The following is a 21315-nucleotide window of genomic DNA, read 5'->3' as shown; positions in this document are numbered from 1 at the left end:
TTAGTTTGTAGGGTGTTTTCAATCGTGAAACGTTTTAATGATATCTACTAGTAACAAATTATAAAAATTTTACATGTCCAAATTTTACCTACATAAAACAAGTATTATGGTCCAGCACCAGCAGGCTACACCTTCCTGGACTGGACCTGCCTAGAGATCCATTAATCCTTCCACGGGATATTAAACACGGCGTAAACCCGGTCCACACCGCCCCGCACGATCCCCCCACCTCTCATCCATATCCATCCACCCGCCCGAACGACCACCAATCCACCATTACACCACTTAACTCCTCTCCCTACACCACCAAGTCCATGCACCAAACCCCATCCCAGCCGTCCATCTCCTACGTGAGAGCTCCACCGCCACCGGCCAGTCGGCCACACACCACACGAATCTCGAGGCACAACCCCACGCCGCACACAATCTGAGCCGCTCGTAAAGTCAACGGTCAACCCCGCCGCACGGATCTTACAGCGCGCGTGTTCGTTCGAACGATTCTCTTCTTCCTCTTCCCCCTCTCCCTCCTTCCTCAACCACGTCGCCGACGACCACCACCACCCACCAAATCACGCATCTCCCCACTCCATTGCCACCGCCTCACGCTTCTACCCCTCTAGAACCTTCCAGAACAATCCAGTATCCCCTCTCCTCGCCTCCTCGAGATCGCGCGGAGAGGGAGGCGGCGTCGTCGCTTGATCTGTCAGGAGGAGGAGGAGGAGGAGGGTAGTGTGAAATCGGGGGATATGGTGGTGGCGGCGGCGGCGAGGCCGCAGACGGCGGAGGCGCTGTCGAAGCGGGCGAGCATGCTGCGGGACTCGCTGCAGAGGAGCCAGGGGAACACGGACGGGATGGTCACCATCCTCGGATCCTTCGACCACCGCCTCTCCGCGCTCGAGGCCGCCATGCGCCCCACCCAGGTAGGTAGCATCCGCACCCCAACCCCGCCCCTCTCCTCCACATTTGAACCATTTCCGTTGTTTCATTCGGCGAAATTTGTAGCAGCGCCGGCACGGAATTCGTATGAACTGAACTCGTGTGTGTGTGTGTGTGTGTGTGTGTGGGGTCATGTTTTGGTGGGGGGTTTGCAGGTGAGGACGCACGCGATCCGGATGGCGCACGAGAACATCGACAAGACGATCAAGGCCGCCGATGGCATCCTCTCCCAGTTCGACCTTGCGCGCCGGGTACTTCTTCCACACTGAAATTTTCCTACATTTTTTGATGAATTTGACAGTCAATTTTATATGTTTGGGATTGGATGAGGTTGTGGATCATGACATTGTATAGATCTGGAGGGATTAAGTATGGTGGGAAAATGGCACAACTGTTGCATTCCATTTTCACCATGTTCAGAAGTTCTGAACATTTCTGAATAAATTACTATTAGATGATCTTAAAAGATCTAAACTGGTAGCTAATTGAAATTCCTTTACAAGATAGTAGTTTCGTAGGTACCTGAAAATTGGCTTTGAGGTTGTAATACTTCAAGTCCAGACTCTGCATTGGATTTGTGACTTTGCGCAAATGTTTGCTTTCGATCTTCAGGCTGAGGCAGCGGTATTGAAGGGTCCTCATGAGGATTTAGAGAGCTACCTGGAGGCAGTGGATCTGCTCAAAGGCATCGTTCGCTTCTTTTCCACAAACAAGAACTTCAAGAGCAGTGAAGGAGTTCTGAATCATGTCAACAACCTGTTGGCTAAGTCTGCTCTGAAAATTGAAGAGGAATTTAGGCAGCTGATGACTACGTACAGGTAAGAGTCTCTATTATCATTCCACATCCATGATCGACTCCTGAGCTATTGCTAGTATGCCAGCAAAAGAATAGTTAATTTTATGTTGTTCTCTACTTGCAGCAAACCTATTGAGCCTGATCGTCTCTTTGATTGTCTTCCCAAGTCTCTGCGGCCAACAAAAGATGATCCTGACGCTGATCCAGGGAATGCTGGCCACTCTGAGCATCCATCCAAAAGCTTGGAGACTGCAGTATACCGGACACCAACACTAATTCCTCCAAGAATCCTGCCTCTCATGAATGACATCGCTCAGCAGCTCATTCAGGCTGGAAATCAGCAGTCATGCTATAAAATTTACAGGTGGGTTTGGATTATGATTTTTTACATCTAGTCTGTGTTCCTGTTAGTTTCACTCCACAACTATCCTGAGTTCTTTTAACACTACAGTTGTGCAAACATCAAGCTAGTTTGTTCATCTTTTTTCAGAGATACCCGTGGATCTGCACTAGAATCGAGCCTTCGGAAATTAGGAGTAGAGAAGCTTAGTAAAGAGGATGTACAGAAGATGCAGTGGGAAGCTTTGGAGGCTAAAATTGGAAACTGGATCCATTTTATGCGAATTGCGGTGGGGATTCTTCTGAGAATAGGTCCATATTGTGTATATTCAGACCTTAAGACTCATATTTTGCTTACGACACAGGTCAAACTACTACTAGCAGGTGAAAGAAAAATCTGTGACCAGATTTTTGATGGTGTCAACTTTAACAAGGATCAATGTTTTGCTGAACTGACAGCAAATAGTGTCGTGACTCTTCTAAGCTTTGGAGATGCCGTTGCTAAAAGCAAAAGGTCTCCTGAAAAGTTGTTTGTATTGCTAGACATGTACGAAGTAATGCATGAACTTCAACCCGAGGTATTCTGGAAGTTATTTGTTGAGACCTGACTCCTGCATGATTTACTCATTCTTTCACTTCCACAATTAGCTTGTGAGACTTTTCATGTCGTTATGGTTTTCTCTTCACTATGAAGACTACAAAATTTCAACCCTATGCTTGTTTGAACTTGTTACCAGATTGAGGTGATTTTCGAAGGAAAATCATGCTCTGAGATGCGGGAGGCTTCATTGGGCTTGGCTAAGCGCTTGGCTCAGACTGCTCAAGAAACCTTTGCTGATTTTGAGGAGGCTGTTGAAAAGGATGCTTCGAAGACTATTGTTAATGATGGAACTGTGCATCCTTTGACTAGCTATGTGATTAATTATGTTAAATTCTTATTTGAGTAAGTACTCACTTTTAACTTAGTATTCAAATTCATGGACATGTAGATTCGTAAATCACTACAATTTGAGTGAGGTATGGTACAATGATCGCGATGAGTATCTATGTGTCTATATGTTCATAGTTCTATCCGTCAAGAATTACTCTGAGCTTCACATCTACTGAGGAGAGTGCAGATAACAATTAGGGAGGAAATAGAAAGAACTTCAATCACCAAAATTACTGCAGTGAAAAATTTACTAATAGTTATACATAAATTTAGGTGGACAGAAACTTTTATTTTCCCCCCTATTTTGTTTCTGTTCTGAACTAATTCCTAACGGTTCAAAGCAAACTTCTGATCTACTATTCCATACATACATATTCTCTATTACATTACTATTGTTCATCAAGAATGGTCTAATTTGTTTATAGTTTTCCTGTATTCTTATCACAAACCTAACAACATTTCCTTGTATGAACAGTTACCAATCGACACTGAAGCTACTATTTCAGGAATTTGAAACTGGTAGTGAGACAGAATCTCAACTTGCTGTTGTTACCATGAGGATAATGCAAGCCCTACAAAATAACTTGGATGGAAAATCTAAACAGTACAGGGATCCTGCATTGACCTACTTATTTCTGATGAATAACATTCATTATATGGTCAGATCTGTTCGTAGGTATGTTTGCCTCCTCTCTTTGAATCTGCATCCTATAAATACTGGCAATATGCTCATTTAATGTTGTTCTGTGTTTCCTCAGATCAGAAGCAAAGGATATACTTGGTGATGACTGGATTCAGAGGCACCGTAGAATTGTGCAGCAAAATGCCAATCAGTATAAACGTGTTGCTTGGGCAAAGGTAAGTGGATCGACAAATTATTTAGTGTTCTGCACACCAGTTTCCTGCTGATATATCGATGCGCAAGGCTTTTGCGCGTTCACCAAAAAAAAAAGTGCACACCAGTTTCCTTTTTTGTTTGGCTGCATGGTGTTTACCTATGTGGACCTCTTTGTTAATTTTATTTTAGAAAACAGCATGCTAGTTTGTGTGACAATCCAAAGCACTTGTAAGACTTTTGTCCACATTCCTCCATTTCTGTGCCAGCCGGTTCAAATTTGAGTTGGTTATGCCCCAATACGAATCTTTTTACAAAGCTGAGCTTCAAAAGTGGCAACTTTAGTTATTATGGTGTTACTATCAGATTAAAAATTAAAGCACCTGCAAATTCCTTGTGTACATGTAGTTTTACAGAACTAACGTATACAGATGCCATGTTAACTCAATGCAATTTTGTAAACTAATGTATGTGGCAACGCTGAATCGCAGAGATAATAATTTTACTGTGATAGCTTTATTTCCTACAAAGGCTTTCTTTTTATGAAATCAAGCCTTGTGGATTTGGTAGTTAACGTGCTTGTTACATGATTCTGCATATTGAATAACAGTTGGTTATAAACTATAGCTGCCATGCTTGATGCTTCTGTTATTTCAGATTCTCCAGACTCTTTCCATACAAGGTGCGGGCAGCACTGGTTCATCAGATCTTAGCAGCAGTGGGGTTTCAAGAGCTATGATCAAAGAACGGTTGGTACCTTGGCCGCTTGTTTTACACTGCTCGGATATAAATAATAACTGGAGTCACAAAACATTATGATTTTGCCTTGGCAGGTTTAAATCTTTCAACATGCAATTCGAAGAGCTCCATGCAAAGCAATCTCAGTGGATTGTACCTGATCAGGAATTGCGTGAATCCTTGAGGCTTGCGGTAGCTGAGGTTCTGTTACCAGCCTATCGGTCGTTTGTCAAACGTTTCGGGTGCGTTAACAGTCACTTTTCATCTTCTCCTTACAACCATAACTTTTTTGACATCTGCGCTAAACTTAAACTCTGCCCAGTGTCATCCATGCAATCGATTTATTTGGCTTCGTCTGAAGTTTTTTTGAGAGTTCGATGTAGTATCCTAAACTGTAATCCTATTTGTCAATCCCCCTACAAGAAAATCTCTCATTTGTCTATACTGTTAAATGATTCACTGTCAATTCGGTCCCTTGTCAAACCACAAAGGTAACTGCATAGTGCACGCACGATGGAATAGTGGCGTGAGCATGACAGTGGCTACTTCTGCAACGTTTTATGTTTCCTCCCTTCTGTTCCAAGATAATGACAGTACCATATACACATTTGACGTTGCAGTAACCTTGTTGAGAATGGCAAGAACCCGCACAAATACGTGAGGTACAGCCCAGAGATGGTGGAGCAGCTGTTGGGGGAATTCTTCGAAGGACAGCAATGGGGGGAGCAGAAGCGCTGAGCAGTGAACACTGTCCATGAGCGACAGCACGAGCTCTACCAGTAAGTTGAAGTTGTACATCAGCACGACTTGCAAAGATTTCTTTCCCGGACAAGCAACTAACGATTCTTTGCGTTATAACGTATTGTCATACCGATGCGCTACCGATGTATATATATATAATAGTAACTTCAGTTTGCCTCAGTGCTGAATGCCAAACACGGCAACAGGTGAAGAGGCGTGTATCTCTCTCTGTTCTCACAACACACCGATGTTATTATTGTTTTGTTTTTTTCCCGATCACAGAGTTGTACTCTTCTGTAGAAAATATTGCTTATTGCAGTGAGACTGTACTATTGGGATCGAAAGGCATAATAAAGGGGACAAGACAATGTTATGTTTCTTTCTCACGAGGAGGATAAAGAATGCTCAGGCTTTATGCCTGGTACTAATGTCAGCACTAAACATTCAGCTTAGATCATGCATCGTCGTCTTGATTTTCCGGGGAAACCGTGTCGATCTGTTCCTCTTAGTATGTTGAGAGAGATTTGGCCTAAAGAGATCTTCGTGAAGCCAGCAAGAAATACTCCATTTCACAATGTAAGTCATTCTAGCATTTCGCGCGTGCATATATATATATATATATATATATATATATAGATTCATTAACATCACTATGAATGTGGAGAATGTTAGAATGACTTACATTATGAAACGGAGGAAGTACATTTTATTTCCCGAGCACAAGTTAATTAGAATCCTCAAATATAGTCCGATAAATATGCAGCCTCATTGGTTGCCTTAAAAAACAAAAGCAAAAAACCAAATTTTAAATTTTAAAACTTAATTTTGAAGTTGATTTCAAGATATTTTCGATGTATTTTTTTCAGCATTTGACTTTTAAGTTGTTAAGAATATAAATATAAAAGTTTTATACATTGTTAGGAATAAAGTAAAAGTCAAACTCTATCCTACACTCTTTCTTTAGATAATGGATTTTTAATAAATCGGTCTCTATATCCACAAAGGATATATACAACCAAAAAGATACAAGAGCACTTAGACTCACACCTCAATAAGAAGGAGAATACAACAAAAAAAGAAAGAAAAACAAAACGACCTTGGCACACCCCTACTTCTCTGCTTCTCGACATACTCTCATGAAATGGCCAGATTCGACGAGTGGAATTCATCTAGTCGCCGTTGATGCCATCTTCATTCGTTTCAGGTGAGCTGATGCCATGCGCCGCCAATTAGCCTACTTTCATCCATCGTCGCTCGTCGTTTAGTCAGAACTAGTTCACCGGACACGAGCCGATGGGATCGACCTCCACTTTGCCGGATCCTAGGCCTCCACGCCCATAGTACGTTGCCGTTGTCACCAGAGATGTTCTTCTGCCTTCCGAACTCAGCCCACTGCCATACCTAGTGCTGCCGATGGGGTCGACCTCCACCTGTTCCTTGCCGAGGGTCTTGCACCAGTGCTTAGGTTGTCGCTGTTCCGGGCCACCGTTGCCCCTAGGGCTGCCGCCCCCGTTGCCGTCACCGGTGTCGACCTCTGCCTGCTCCTCGTCGCCGTCATCCTGGGTTGCACCCCTAGGGCCGCCGCCACCACTGCCTATGGGGTCACCGCCAGAACCAACTTCTTCTTGCCGCAAAGTGGCCGTCGACGCTCAGGCCACCGTCGTCCTCCGCCGCCCCCACTGCCGTCCGTAGGAGCTCCGTCGCACTTGCTTAAATTGGGCCAACAAATATTGCCACACTTGCCTAAATTAAGGTGATCAAATTGTTGACGCGAAAAACACACACTTGCCTGGGAGATCTGCTTAGCTCTAGTGCAGGTCCAAATCTTGATGAGATACGGGCGTGCCAGTCAGTTTGATCCTACAACTGACAAGATATGTAAACAGTATATCAATGAGCCGATCGGCTGACAAGCCGATGGAGTAATTCCAACCGATGCCAATTCCAGCCGATGTCGATAAGGTTTTGAGCAATTGGCTATATGTCCAATGTAGATAATGATATAAAGACAATCGGCTGGTGATAATAAGATATAACAATAATATAATCCAATAGAAACCAATTGGCTAACAATGACATGATAGAATAAGCATTGATCCGAAGGTTAAAGAATACATCGGCTAGAGGTCCGATACTATAAAATCCACAAGACTAGATTAAACAATGAAACCTCTGTTGTCATCGGCTAAGTCCAACTTATATATGCAATCCTTATAAATCGATGCAACGTCCAGATAACTCATCGACTGAAACCCCGATGAAGCCCTTATTGGCAGTCAACAAGCAGACTAGAGATTATGGTTCTAAGCATGACTTAATAGATCAAACTTAATTGATGTAGCACTAAGTATGAAAAGAAACATAATATCTAGACAATCAAGCCCTTGACTGATTTTCAGGGTGGTAGATGCCTTAGCTAATCTAATCTAGTAAAACAATTTAGCCGATACCGGCAGTAACCTTAAAGCGAGAGGCAACCGATAAAGCTAAATTGAGATACTAAGACTAGATTAACTAAAACATATGATAAATAAACAGACAAATATATCATCCAAACCAGAGCAATCCAAGAGGTCGAATGTACTGATGCAGCCTTGAACGATGCCAACGTAGACGATACAATTGCCTGGGCCGGCGGAACCTAGGATTTACCCCTTCGCCGGAGATCGAACTGAACTGATGCAGCCCCACGTCAGGTGCCAAATTCCACCGGTTGAATAAGTAAAAAATTCATAAAAGAGGGTGGCGATACGCCAAGAGTAGTATTGATTTAGAGATAAATTACAATGACCCATGGTGTATATATTTATAGTCATGTGTAGATATTAGTCCTTGTAAGGATAAGAAAGAAACTTTCTTAAAGCTAAAAGGAAAATATAAAGTCCTTATTGGACACTAAACACACTTTCCTAAAGGAAACTACCAAATACTGCCTAATTAATAGATAAACTGCCATGCCGCATACTCCTTGAACTCGGTCACTTATGGATAAGCTTTCTTTAACAGATTAATTTCCTATACCGAATATAGCAGGAATCCGACTATTGACGATGTGATAATTCTCTTAGGGGCTTACCAAATTTCACCGTTAACATCTTCATAATTATCACCTAACGCACATAGTTCCTTAACAGTAAAATTCATTCTGTTGTATACAGCAGGAATACGATCCCATCCCCTGTTTTGGAAAAATGAAGAAAGTGAATCGCACCAGTTAACTACCTCCAAAAAACTACAGCCGGCAATGTTTCTCGACATCGACCAAAAAGTTCAACAGAGCCCGACCAGGTTAAGGTTACTTCAAACACCTTCACCATAATTTGAGAACATGGTCACGAAAAGAATTGTCAGTTGTGCATATGTTGGTTAAGTTTACAGAATTTTTTATGAGCTAAAGGATTTAATATAAGTATCTATGTTGGAAAAAAATATACTTCTTGATAAAAATTACAGTGTAACCGGGCTCCACTGTCTATACCTGATATTTTGCTGCCTAGTAAAAATCTTTTAAGCCCCATCAATCCTTCTAGATTCTTTCCCACTTCTCCTTTGCATTTTCTCCTCTCTATGTGTAAGCTATAGCATCTAGGTCTATTTTTTTTCTTAGTCCTGTTTGATTCTCTTTTTGCCCATGGATGTTTATTTCCTTTTTCTGTCGAGCCATGTAGGACTCTGGAGATGGTTCAGCACTTCAGCACCGTTACCACGTTTTTGCGCTTATTTTTTTTCATACAATTCCAAGATTTATTTGTAACTAGGAAGGTAGCCCGCGCATATGCGCGGGCATCTTATTTAATTGTATTAGAAATTTGATTAAGAATGTTTATGATTACTCAATTGTAAACATATTTAATTTTTCAATAATTTGTGTGGTGTTTCTCTGAATGCTGAATGCTAGTAACCATCGCCGACATATAAATTCTAAACTAAAATTACTTGAAACCATGCCTTTTTGGTTTTATAAGAAAAAATATATATGAAACTATATATCATTTATACATAGATATTTTCTATTAAAAATATGGCTAATACGACTACATCATCTAATTAAAAGAGCTAAATATGTTGAAATGTTGATTTAATTGTAAGTATATAGTATTAAATTATGAAACTGCGGTTTAGCGATAAATGTTTTTCTCAATCAGAAAATATATTACAAAATGAGACTTTTATTGCTCCCAAGTTGTAGTTTAGGGTTGTATACTTTGAACTGAAATTGTGTTAGATTTTGTTTCCAACATAATGCCGAAAAGTCAAAATTCCTATTATATTTTATTTAAAATTTTAGTTATTTTCATTATATCAGTACTCCTAAAATTAAAATATTTGAACATTGAGAATGGGTTTCAAATAAAAAAATGTTAAATTTAGAAAAGAAAAGTTCAGTCTTCAATTATTTTTATCATGTTATTATTATTTTTCTAGATTTCCATTCATCCAGCATCCCTTAAATGTTTTGATCTCTGCAAGTTGAAATAGAAATATAAGTGGGTTAAAACCATATGACTTGGCATGGGATAAAGGCATCCTTAAATGTTTTCAATCTATTGTCTATGACAAATATATCCTAGACGGGTACACGTTATGACATAAAAAAATAATATAATTAAATTTTTTTCTCTAATCTATTAGTGGCATCAGATATCATATGTACAATTTAGATGTTATGATCATCTTAGGAACGTTTATTTATCTCTAAAAAGATCATTTATTCATAAAAGCGCATCTAAGATCAAGTATAAGTAAATAGCCCCAATATGCATGTTAAGAGAAATTAACTACTTCCACTAATGAGGAAAAATATATCAATATTTATAACATCAAATTATATTTATCGAACTCAAAATTTAATATGCTTTTATAATATAATTGTTTTATGTTGCAAATGTTACTATGTTTTTTATAAACTAATTCATGTTTTTTATAAACTAATTCAAGTAATTTGACATAGACAAAATTTAAAATGGCTTGTGATTTAAAACATGAGGAGGAAAAAGGTCATTAGATGTCTAGCATGGTATAAATAATGGGTTGACCCTTTTTAAAAAACACAAGGTGGGATATTTTAATTTTTAATGAGAAATTTTAGTATTTTATTTTATTTATTGGAGGCTTCAGGGTGGATAGATGTGGTCTACAATGCAAGTCAATACGCATATTAAATTATTGATTTAATTGAAAATTACAATAGTTTAGAAATATCATAAATTGAATATACGCTATACAAATTTATGATTATTTTAAAGTCTAATTTATGTTTTTTACTATAAGTGCTAGCTTGAGGAGAAAGCTAGCTAGACTGGTTAGGCAGAGTCTATTTGTGGGAGTTTTTTTTCCCGTAAAGATAATTTTGGATTTAGTTGCTATGGAGATAAAAAGACCATAGAAGGAATAGTAGGGAGAGAGGAACAGGAGGGAGTGAGTTTTGGGATTTTCTTTTAAAGGGAGACCTAACCATATAAGATATTGGATCCATTGATTTAAGTGGAAACAATGGTTAGATATTTTATTTTCATTTGTCACACTTATAGATTTTTTTTAATTTATTAAAGTGTTACGTGGCGATCGACTTACAAGCGTTCATGGGCATACCATTAGGCCCAGACATTTGTAGTTAGAACGGCTGCACGATCTAATTTTTAGATAACAAAATATGAGCAATATGGATTTTAAATTTTATATTTCATTATAAATAACACAACAATTGACAAAAACTGAGAATAAAATTGTAACTTGGGAGTTATGATCATTTAGATGTCCGAATTAATTTTTGATATATTGAGTGTTAACTAAAAAATAGGACAGGAGGGGCGATTCAGAGGGTCGAAGGAGTACATACTGCATTTGTTTTTTTATCTCATGTAAGTAAGGTGTTGATGGTTGGGATACCAGATTTATTTTCTTCGAGATGGTGATCTAATGGTTAAAATTAACAGGTCCATCAATTCAAATGAAAATTAACGGTGTGATTATAGAATACAACGTGACGATCTAGAAGCATTTGTAGAAGCCATGTGGCGGCCGAGAGCGTTTATAGGAAATTTAATTGGTTTTTAGTATAAAAACTCATTGAGCTTCCTATAAACACTCTTAAGCCATCACGTGGCACTCATATAAACTCCCGTAGGTCACCACATGTCATATCTCTAAACTAAAAGAAATATTAAAAATTCTGAGAAAAAAATATCTAAATCGGTAAAATGTGATTTTATATCTATTAACACTTCCTTCTAAACTCCCATCGTGTACTTACTATATGCGTAGTAGTAGTACTGTTTTCCGAAGGTGTAAACGAAACGTACTGTTTGCAAAAAAAAAAGGCGAAACAAATAATACTTACGTATAGTAACGTATGTACGCCAGTGGAAAAAAAAAAGAACGTACATACCCTGCCCGATCCTCACCTGATCCCAATTTTGGTGTACGTTCTCCTCCTATTTCTTTTTCTATATATATTAGTTATAGCAAACATGTCATTTTTTTTTCAAAAAAAGTGGGATACCAGATTTATTTTTTTTATGGAGATCTAATGGTTAAAATTAACGGGTCCACCGATTTAAAAGAAAATCGACGATGAGATTATAGAATGCCACGTGGCGATCTAGGAGCGTTTGTAGGAGGCCACATGGCGATTTGAGAGCGTTTGTAGGAAGTTTAATGGACTTTTAGTATATAATAGATAATAGATAATAGATAGATATGAAAGGTGCCATGTGGCCCAATCATCGTTTGCTAGTCATTCCCTCCCCTCAAAATTTTAGTTGTTGATTTCCTTGAATAAGCTATTGCATTCCAAAGGAGGAGAAATTCAGACATTTTGTTAGTAACAAAATTCTCAAATTTTAGTAGGCCGATGTGAACACTCCCAACAACACAACTGTTACACTCTGATTTTCGTTTTGGGATTAATAACTTGTTTCTAGAATTTATATTGAATTTTAATTAATTTGCGAGTGAAGCTAATGTGGAAAATAAAATTTCCTAAGATTTGATGTGATGTTTTTAGAAAAAATTTTTAGGGAACTAAACCGGGCCTAAAATTACAAACACCAGGCCTAAAATTACAAACTGGATCCACTTTATCCGAATTGCGGTCCATATTGCTTTGTGTATGTTCAGACCTAAGACTCAAGCATCAATGTTTTGCTTGCCACATATATAGGCCAAACTAATACTACTAACAGGCGAAAGAAAAATCTGTCAACTTAATAGTTTGAACCTGTTACCAGATTGAGGTAATTTTTGAAGGAAAATCATGCCCTGAGATGAGATGCTTTGGCTAAGGGCTTGGCTCAGACTGCTCAAGAAACCTTTGGTGATTTTGAAAAAGATGCTTAAACTCCACCCAATGTCCTCCATGCAATTGATTTTATTTGGCTGCATCTGAAATTCTATTCGATCTAGCATCCTAAATTGCAATTCTATATGCCAACCCCTCCTACAAGAAAACCTCTCATATGTCAAACAAAGAAACCATTACTATTAGCTCTTATCACCTTTTCCTATCTCTTCGCATCCAAGTCTCCAATTAAGATTGTAGTGTGCATCTAGTTGTCAAAAAGCAAGGCAACTGAACTGCATAGTGCACGCACGATGGGATGGTGGCGTGAGCATATAACAGTGGCTATTTCTGCAACATTCTATCTTTTTTCTCTCCCTTCTGTTCTAAGATAATGACAGTATACTATATACATACATTTGATGTTGTAGTAACCTTGTTGAGAATGGTAAGAACCCGCACAAAATATGTGAAGTACAGCCCAGATATGGTGGAGCAGCTGTTTGGGGAGTGTTCTGCCAATGAGGACAGCAATATGGAGAGCAGAAGCGCTGGAAACTCAGATGGGGGCTAAATGCAAATTTTGCGACGTGCTGTCATGCGGAGGAAGCAGGATGCAAGTGTTTTGTCCACGTTGGCGGTCAGCTTGGTTCAAGCGGGGATAGGGCATGGGTGGTGTTTGAATATCTGAAGATGAAGATAAAGATATCGATTAAGTGTTTCATACAAAACGAAATGATAATAACGTGTAATTAAGTTTTAATTATTTCATACTTGAAAAATGGATTAATCTGATATTTTAGAACAACTTTCATATAAAAAGTTTTCGCACGAAACACACTGTTTAGCCGTTTGAAAAGCGTGCCATGAGTATGCAAAAGTTTATCCAACTTTTGTTGGAGAAAAGAATAGGGCCATGGTGTGGTACATTAAATCAAGATGGTGAATTGAAACGTGTAATTTTTAATTTTACAGACCTAAGTGATACCGTCCCTCGAATTTACAGCCAAATATTTCAGCTCTGGTGTTTAGGATGTCCTACTGATATACTCCTTCCGTCCTAAAATATAAGAGATTTTAGAGGGATGTACCTGTCCAGATTCGTAGTACTACGAAGTGCTACATCCTTCTAAAATCTGTTATATTATGGGGCGGTGAGAGTATTTTAGGCATCCGCCAATACTGTTTTGTGCTGTAGAAATAATGCTTATTGCGGTGAGACTGTACTATTGGAACCGAAAGGCACAATAAAGCAGACGATGCTAAGTTTCTTTCTCATTAGGAGGATGAGGAAGGTTCAGTCTCAAGGTCTCAAAGAAGCTACGGCCATACTTTTATCTCTATTAATTAGTATTCCTTATTTTCATCACTGTTTTCACTTTCTCCATCGCTTTTTTAACAGTGGTAGGATTAGACGATCGATTGGTGAGTTTTACCAGATTACAAGTCTGCAACGTCAAGCGTGAGACGTGTAGGACGGTATGAAAAGGAAGGAGGATAAATGCAGAGCAGAGCACGAATCGATTCACTCGGTGCCTGCCTTTCTAGAGGTTCTATTCTGAAGCTTAATTGTGGCCACCAGTTTAAGTTTGAAGAGAACCAATTAATTAAGAAAAGAAAGCATCGTTTGCAGAGTTGTTGCAACTCGTAACGTCAGCACTAAACATTCAGCTTAGATCATCGTCCAGCATCGTCTTAATTCTGCGGGGAAACCGTGTCTGTTCCACTTATATATATGTTCACACTCACGTTTTCGTCGTTATTGCTCGGAATAAAGGCTATAATTAAGAGATTTTAAATACTATAATATTTCAATGAAAATGTTAGTTTCTTGCTGTGTAACCTATCTATCTATCTGTATTTAAGGGGTTGTTTTTGGTTAGTGCCTAACTTTGCCAAACCAAAATTTAGGCAAGTTGTGGCTTGCCATAAAAGTTGTGGCTCATAAATCCTTAGACAAACTTAGTTAAAAAAAATTTAGATCAATGTCACGTGGGACTATATATATGGCTGAAAAATGTGATAAGCCACAATTGTGGCAATGATCTAAACGATTAACTGAGAAGTTGTGGTATAGCTAACCTTAGACATGGTAAATTGAAGATAGCAACCAAACAGCCCCCTAAGTCCTACACTTACATTCATTTATGGTTAATTTATGTTTAGCTAGTTAGTTTCTTTTGCGGTGGAACCTCTTCATTCGAATTCAAGCTTATATGCATTTAGGGTTTTTTCCGATGAAACCTGTTCACCCGAGTTTAAGTTCCACATAATTCTTGTTAACATGCATTTTTTGCTAATTATTTTTTAAGTCACATGCTCTCCTTTTGCATGACAATGTTACTTTGTGATTACTTTCTAGCCTTTAAATATACGATTGTTTTGGTTTGAATTCAAAATTTATCGTACTAAAAGAATCTTGATTGCTGTCAAAACTTGCCAAAGCTGTATTCTGGAGAGTGTTTTGATTGAAACTTTTCTTGTGGCACGTAAAACAAGAGAAACCATCCACGTAAAATTAATTAAGTATTAATTATTATAAACTTGCATAATGGATTTTTTTTAAATGCAACTTCTATATAAAAACAATTTTATATGGTCTAGCAGCTGGCGAAACTAAGGGAGTTACTCCCTCGAACCAGAGAAATGAATGTAATCTAAAAGAGAAGTGTATACATGAGGCATATTTGGCTGAGCTTCGGTTTCAACTACACTTGTTTTAGCGCTAGAGTCTAAAAGAAACAGTTTCAGCACTATCCCAAAATAGAGTGGAGCGGTTTTAAGTACTACCACAAAATAAGTTTAGAGATGTGGAGTTAGGGCTGAGTTTAAACTGCTCCATAACTTCACATCAGACGCAACTCATAGCAGTTAGATTTAGAAGTTAGAGCATTTGCCAAACCGCCATTCCGTAGAGTAATCGTGCTGTATATTTTTTTTTAGTCAAATCTTAGGTCAACAGCCACAAGAAAAAGAAACAAAAACCGAAGATAAAACCAATTCCCGTTTCACCACCATTTGTATATATAGAAAATCAAAACCAAACCGAAAAACACCAAATAGGAACAAACAAGTGCGACGCCCCCACGCGCAGACGCGCAGTTGCAACCGACGATCCATCCATGCACCGCCGTTGCAATTTGCGTTTCACCCTCCTCACCAAAATCGATTTGCTCCCCCCCTCCCCCTCAGATCCCAAATCACTAGTACTACTACCTCACTACCACCACTCCGGCGACTCCGCCGCCGCCATGCACCCCTCCTCCTCCTCCTCCCACCCGCCCGATCACCCCAACCCCAAGTCCCCGCCACCACCCGCGCCCGCCATGGGCTACCCAGCCAACCACCCACCCCCACCCCCCTCCTCCAACGCCGCCTACTTCGCCTCCGCCGCCCCACCCCCCGCCGCCACCAACGGCACCGCCGCCTTCGCCGTCGCCTACCCTTACCCTGCGCCGCCGCCCCACTCCCACTCCCACCCGCCCCCTCCTCCTCCGCACGCCTACCACCACCACCACTACCCACCACCTCCTCCTCCTCACCACCACCCCTACCCGCCTCACCCGCCTCCGCCCACCTGCCTCCGCCGCCTCCTCGGCCTCGTCGTCGCCGCCTTCCTCCTCCTCGGCGCCGCCACCTTCATCGTCTGGCTCCTCCTCCGCCCCCGCGTCCCGGCCTTCTCCCTCGCCTCCCTCACCCTCTCCCGCGTCGCCTACTCCGCCGCCAACTCCTCCCTCTCCGCCTCCTTCGACGCCTCCCTCCTCGCCGACAACCCAAACTCCAAGCTCACCGTCACCTACTTCTCCCCGCTCGCCTCCGTCTCCCTCGCCCCGTCCTCCCCCATCGCCGTCGCCACGCTCCCGCCCTTCGCGCAGCCGCCGCGGAACACCACCACGCTCGCCTTCCGCCTCGAGGTGGATGGCGCATACGTGGGTCCCGACGACGCCGCGCCGCTCAAGGGCGGGGGTGTTGGTACCATGGAGGTCCAGGTCAGGCTCGCCGCCGTCGCCGTCTTCGATCGCGGTGGCTGGCGCACGCGCCGGAGGGTCATGAGGGTCATGTGCGACGGCGTGCCCGTCGCCTTCCGCGGGAAGAACGGGATGGAGGCGGCGTTCACTGGCCCCGCTCGCCGGTGCGATGTAGTGTTGTGAAGGTTAGTTCTATAGTGATCACTTCCCGTTTAGGCTTTGATCATCATCTTCTCATTTTTGTGCATTTTATTAAGCTTATTACTTCCATGGTTGTGAAGTTGTTTGTGTATGGATTGAATTATAGGAGTATCAAAAACCGTGGCAGGGATATGTATGTAATTCTATTGAGGGGATTTAAAGTTGATGCGAAATCTCAAAATTTGTCCGTTGCAACCTTGGTCTGGATATGATGGCCTTGACTTAGGTTTCGTTTCGCTTGTCCTTATTTGCGCTGGGTCTTTTAATTCACAAGTCAAGTGCTCTATGTTTGGTCATTGAAGTTGAACAGAGAGATGACTGCAGGTCAATATGAAGGAATACCTGTGTGGTCAAGTCTAGGGGCCATGTTCAGGTTACATGCCATCTGGGTTATGAGTATAACACCTCTGATAGTATCTTTTTTTAAAAAAAAAAATGTATATAGTACAGGGCCCAACATATGTAGGGTGATTATCCTAAGTAAACAGAAAAAACCTGGCAGATGTATGATACTATGGAATCATCCCTTCTCTATTTTTATATATGTTGGTCAGCAACAATTTCAAAGGAATGAAACTTGTCTGTGCACAACTATGTGAATAGAGAACACCATTTCTTGCGATGTGCATGGTATACCCGTCAGATTGGCATGTATTTTCACTTATGTATGCTTGACTCGCGGTGACAAACTAAGCTGGAATGAATGAAACAATATATTCGAGGGATACTTGTTCCATTGGGGTCTTGTATTAACATGGTCAACCTCCTTGAAAAGCATCGAAAACAAAAGAAACTTACATCACAGTTGCCCTGGATTTTACCGGAACTCAGAAATGAGAGTTAATATACATGAGTTGAGTTACCAAGTTCATCTCTATTATGGTATTGCCTGTTTCTGTTATTGAGTTATGGAGAGCACATTAGGATAATGTAATTCCTTCTACACATTTTGGGCACACCTTTTCAGTTTAGATTCTGAAGCTCACATGTTAGAATTTTCAAAATTTCCCAAAGCATTGATCGTTACACCCTAATGGGCTTGCAAAGGCCATGGTGGTTGTCCACATGGACACCTGCTGCATGATATGAAAATTTAGCTGTTTGTTGAGATTAAGAGTCCTGCAAATCTAGAAAATGAATTCAAATATATGTTTTTTTTTTTGCATCTTCTCGGAAACTTGAACAGCTGATGCTATGCCTATGTGCGGACTATGTTTCTTGTTAAGGGCCCCTTTGAATCACAGGAATGAAAAAACGGAGGAATAGGAAAAATATAGGATTCTGATAAGAATACAAGTGTAAAACAGAGGATTGCAAAACACAGGAAAAATATAGGAATGACCGTTTGATTGAGCCGCAGGAAAAACACAGGAATTTGAGGAGAGATAAAGACTCAAAGGATTCTTAACATGAGGCATTCCATAGGACCTCATGCTAAATTTCCTCCAAAACTTGCATGGGAAGAGGCATTCCATAGGAATTTCATGGGATTACATATGATTCATTCCTTTTGATTCAAAGCGCTATATAGGAAAAATTCCTATAGGAATGAAATCCTTTAAAATTCCTATGAATTTCCTTTGAATCAAAGGGGGCCTAAGTATGTTTGCTGCTGTTAGGGAGTTAGGGAGTCATATTCGCTAGTTGCTATGCAGCAACCCTGGATACCTTATGCAACTAGTGCTTTGTTTCTTGTTTTTTGTTTTTGCTACTGCATTCTATTGTATTTCACTTCTATTACAATTGGAATTTATCATCACCATAACCTATGGAATCAACTACTTGCATAACAAATCAAATCCTAGTGTTATTTTAATGCAACATTATTGTAGATTGGATACTCTGGCTTACAAAAAAGTATTGTTACCTTGACATGTGATTCAGTTTTATTCAGTACTTATACACGATGTATACTAGAATTTCTGGAATTCTGGACGTAGCTAACTGTCTGCTCTTATCAGGATCACTGCATTGTGGTCATTGACTACCTCAGATGCTGATCTATGGGAGCATCTTCCGAAGGTACGGCAAGTTGACTGGCGCTATAAGAAGTTGATCTGCCGCTGATTGATGAGTGATAGCTGCTGGGTTACTATAGTTTACCCGGCCACCATAGAATCCTTAACATGGAAAAGTCTGGATTGATTTATCCTTAATGGGTGGGTATATGACTTATGTTGGAGATAATTGGCTAGAGTGATTATACCCTGGTGGTTGTTTTGCACACTGAGAGGAATTTAAACATGTATGGAACCACAGGGAACATTCATACTTTAAGCTACTATTGCTTGAAAGCAAGATATGTTCTCTAGTTCTATATGTGTGCCTGATTTCAAATCTACATTGTAACTCATGTTGTTCATTTATTTGTCTGGTTATTTTTTTTTGGTACTACTGATTTAATTGCTTGAGGAGGACGTTGCAGCTTTAGTTCATTAGTTGGCTGCAAGTACATCTATTGTTTGATCAAGCGCATCGCAATATGGTCTAATAAGCTTCCACTACAGGATCGGATGGCTGTAGATTAGTAATGTAGCCATTTCAATCCATCTGATCCAATCTATGTTCAGTGTTGCTTTTATATCAAATATGCTGCTTAGTCCTGTATTTAGCTTCCCCATTGTTAGGCTGATGATGCAGCCCAGCCCAGCCCAGCCCAGCTCAGGAGTGTTTCTTGAGTTTCAGTGATTTTGGAGTACAGGTTTATGAATTTTTGACCTTTTCTTATTGTTTTTTTTACTTGTACTCAGTTTTATGTTTGTGGGGCAGTAATGCTTGCTGACTTCCCTTGTAACATTTGATTGATTCACAATGCCTTTCTTGCACCACACATAACATAATCCACCCATCACCATCCAACTTTTACCTGGAAGTTTGGTATTTGGTAACAACCTTTGAAAAGGAAAACTGGGTTGTTCCTGAGTAGAACACTTTCAGTTGAATGCAGTTGCTGGTGTCTTGTGCAGAGCTACTCTTTTTAGAGATTTATACTGTAACTGACATAGGAATACTATTGCTGTTTAGCTTCTCTTGAATCACTGAAGGTTTTTTTTTTTTTTGAATGTTATATCATGTGCATGTCCATTGATATTACCATGCTTACTGTATCATTCGTACATTATTTTTTCCTCTGTGCAAGTATATGGTTGTTTCATTATTTAGCCATTAATAAGCCCAGTACCGATTTTGTTTTTAACAAGCATACTTGTGCTTTTCTGTTTGTTGTTGCATGCTTGTTAGAAATTCCATGTCCCAAGTATTTTGTTGGCATTATTTAGGAGCCTTCAATAATTGTTGGGGAGCAACCCAGCATTACAAAACTATACAACCTGGTATGATTCATTAACTTTCAAGTAGGGTTGTTGGCCTACCAGTCATGTTCAGAATTCAGATAGTACTGGGCCTGCCTGTTGTTATTTTACTCCATGTGACCTAAAAGCTCAGCGCTGTTACAACCTAAATCCTGCATAGCAGGGCCACACCTTGTATACCCTTTTGTCTGCATTTCCTTGCAGGATTGCAGGTTGCGCTTTGATTAATTTTATGTGTGTTCTTGAGCTAATGGTGCTGGTTGGATTCAGGTTCATCATTGCAGCTGCAGACATTGAGGCAACTGCTTTGCTAGTGACCTGACCATTGGTGTGGATGGCCATGGCTGCAAGTGCAAAGGATATGGCAAATACGGCCAGAGGTGAGTTAACCAAACACCAATTGGATAACCACAGATAAGTTGTAGTTGTAGTTGTAGTTGTTTGCCGCAGGCAGCACTCAATCTTTGATGGTAGGTAGGAGGTCTATTGTGGAAGAAGACTGAAGATGATATGTGTGAGAGTGGCCTTGATGGAGGAAAAATCCTGTTAGAATCTGCCTACCCCTATATATTTTCTAGCCTCCTCTTCTGTGAAGATTTGGGCATGTTGGATTGTTATGCCCGTATATTTTTTGTGTGTGTGATGGAATGATCGGTTTTGGGCGTTGAAATGGGCACAGTAGGAAGGAGACGATGAATGGAGGTAGGATTGGAGGGGGTTGGTGAGGAATGGCCTGGAGTTGTCCTACGAAGATGAGATGATCTTATCTCCTGGATGGGCTACAAGGGAAGGGTTGTCTATATTAGCCGACTTGTTATGTTTTGGCCTAATTTCTGAAAGGGATTTATATTAGTAGACTTGGTATGTTATGGCCTAATAATATCTAGGAAAGGGATTTATGCTGCCCCTGATGGGTCAAAACCAGTCAAAACCAATATGATTATCTCTTAATTACCCTTGCCCTGTCATGTAGGAGTATGTAGTATTATTCCCATGGATTTGAAAGCCATGATGGTTGCGTTGTGTAGTAAGCGTCAGTCAAATAGATGCAGTCAATTGGAAGTCACAGGCGTACGGACGGCGAGTGAGAACTGGAAAAAGAAGGGAGTAGAAGTAAATTACTCCTATATGTGGGTCGTCGTCTTGGTCTGTGATGTGAGGGAGGGAGGGAGAGCGACGGCCATGGAGGAGCAGAGATAGGTCGCTGTCCGTCTTCCTTTCGTCTTCACCACCGTCGTGC

The 21315-nt window shown here is 40.4% G+C and overlaps 2 protein-coding genes across 4 annotated transcripts; both read left to right on the top strand.

Moving 5' to 3' along the window:
- The first annotated feature begins 534 nt into the window (after positions 1 to 534).
- On the top strand, positions 535 to 5695 carry LOC4349830 (exocyst complex component EXO70A1). Its single transcript, XM_015759847.2, has 12 exons — positions 535 to 920; positions 1092 to 1187; positions 1549 to 1754; positions 1857 to 2096; positions 2223 to 2361; positions 2437 to 2649; positions 2809 to 3014; positions 3478 to 3678; positions 3761 to 3860; positions 4495 to 4586; positions 4671 to 4817; positions 5196 to 5695. Exons 1-12 carry the CDS (start codon positions 747 to 749, stop codon positions 5311 to 5313), a joined length of 1932 nt encoding a protein of 643 aa, XP_015615333.1. The 5' UTR covers positions 535 to 746; the 3' UTR covers positions 5314 to 5695.
- A 10090-nt stretch (positions 5696 to 15785) lies between these two features.
- On the top strand, positions 15786 to 20745 carry LOC4349829 (uncharacterized protein At1g08160). 3 transcript variants are annotated; one of them, XR_001540968.3, is made up of 4 exons: positions 15786 to 16748; positions 18726 to 18786; positions 20346 to 20455; positions 20550 to 20745. XR_001540968.3 is itself a non-coding variant. In XM_015759896.3 (2 exons), exon 1 carries the CDS (start codon positions 15847 to 15849, stop codon positions 16744 to 16746), a length of 900 nt encoding a protein of 299 aa, XP_015615382.2. In that variant the 5' UTR covers positions 15786 to 15846; the 3' UTR covers positions 16747 to 16748; positions 18726 to 19158. The 3 variants fall into 3 exon arrangements, 1 of the variants encoding a protein (XP_015615382.2); XR_001540967.3 differs by having other exon boundaries at positions 20346 to 20745; XM_015759896.3 differs by lacking the exons at positions 20346 to 20455; positions 20550 to 20745 and having other exon boundaries at positions 18726 to 19158.
- The last annotated feature ends 570 nt before the right edge of the window (positions 20746 to 21315 follow it).

The sequence above is a fragment of the Oryza sativa genome, chromosome 11, assembly GCF_034140825.1.
Source record: "Oryza sativa Japonica Group chromosome 11, ASM3414082v1".
Classification (NCBI taxonomy): Eukaryota; Viridiplantae; Streptophyta; class Magnoliopsida; order Poales; family Poaceae; genus Oryza; species Oryza sativa.
Note: the sequence above shows the minus strand (reverse complement) of the source record. Positions and strands in the feature narration are given on the sequence as shown.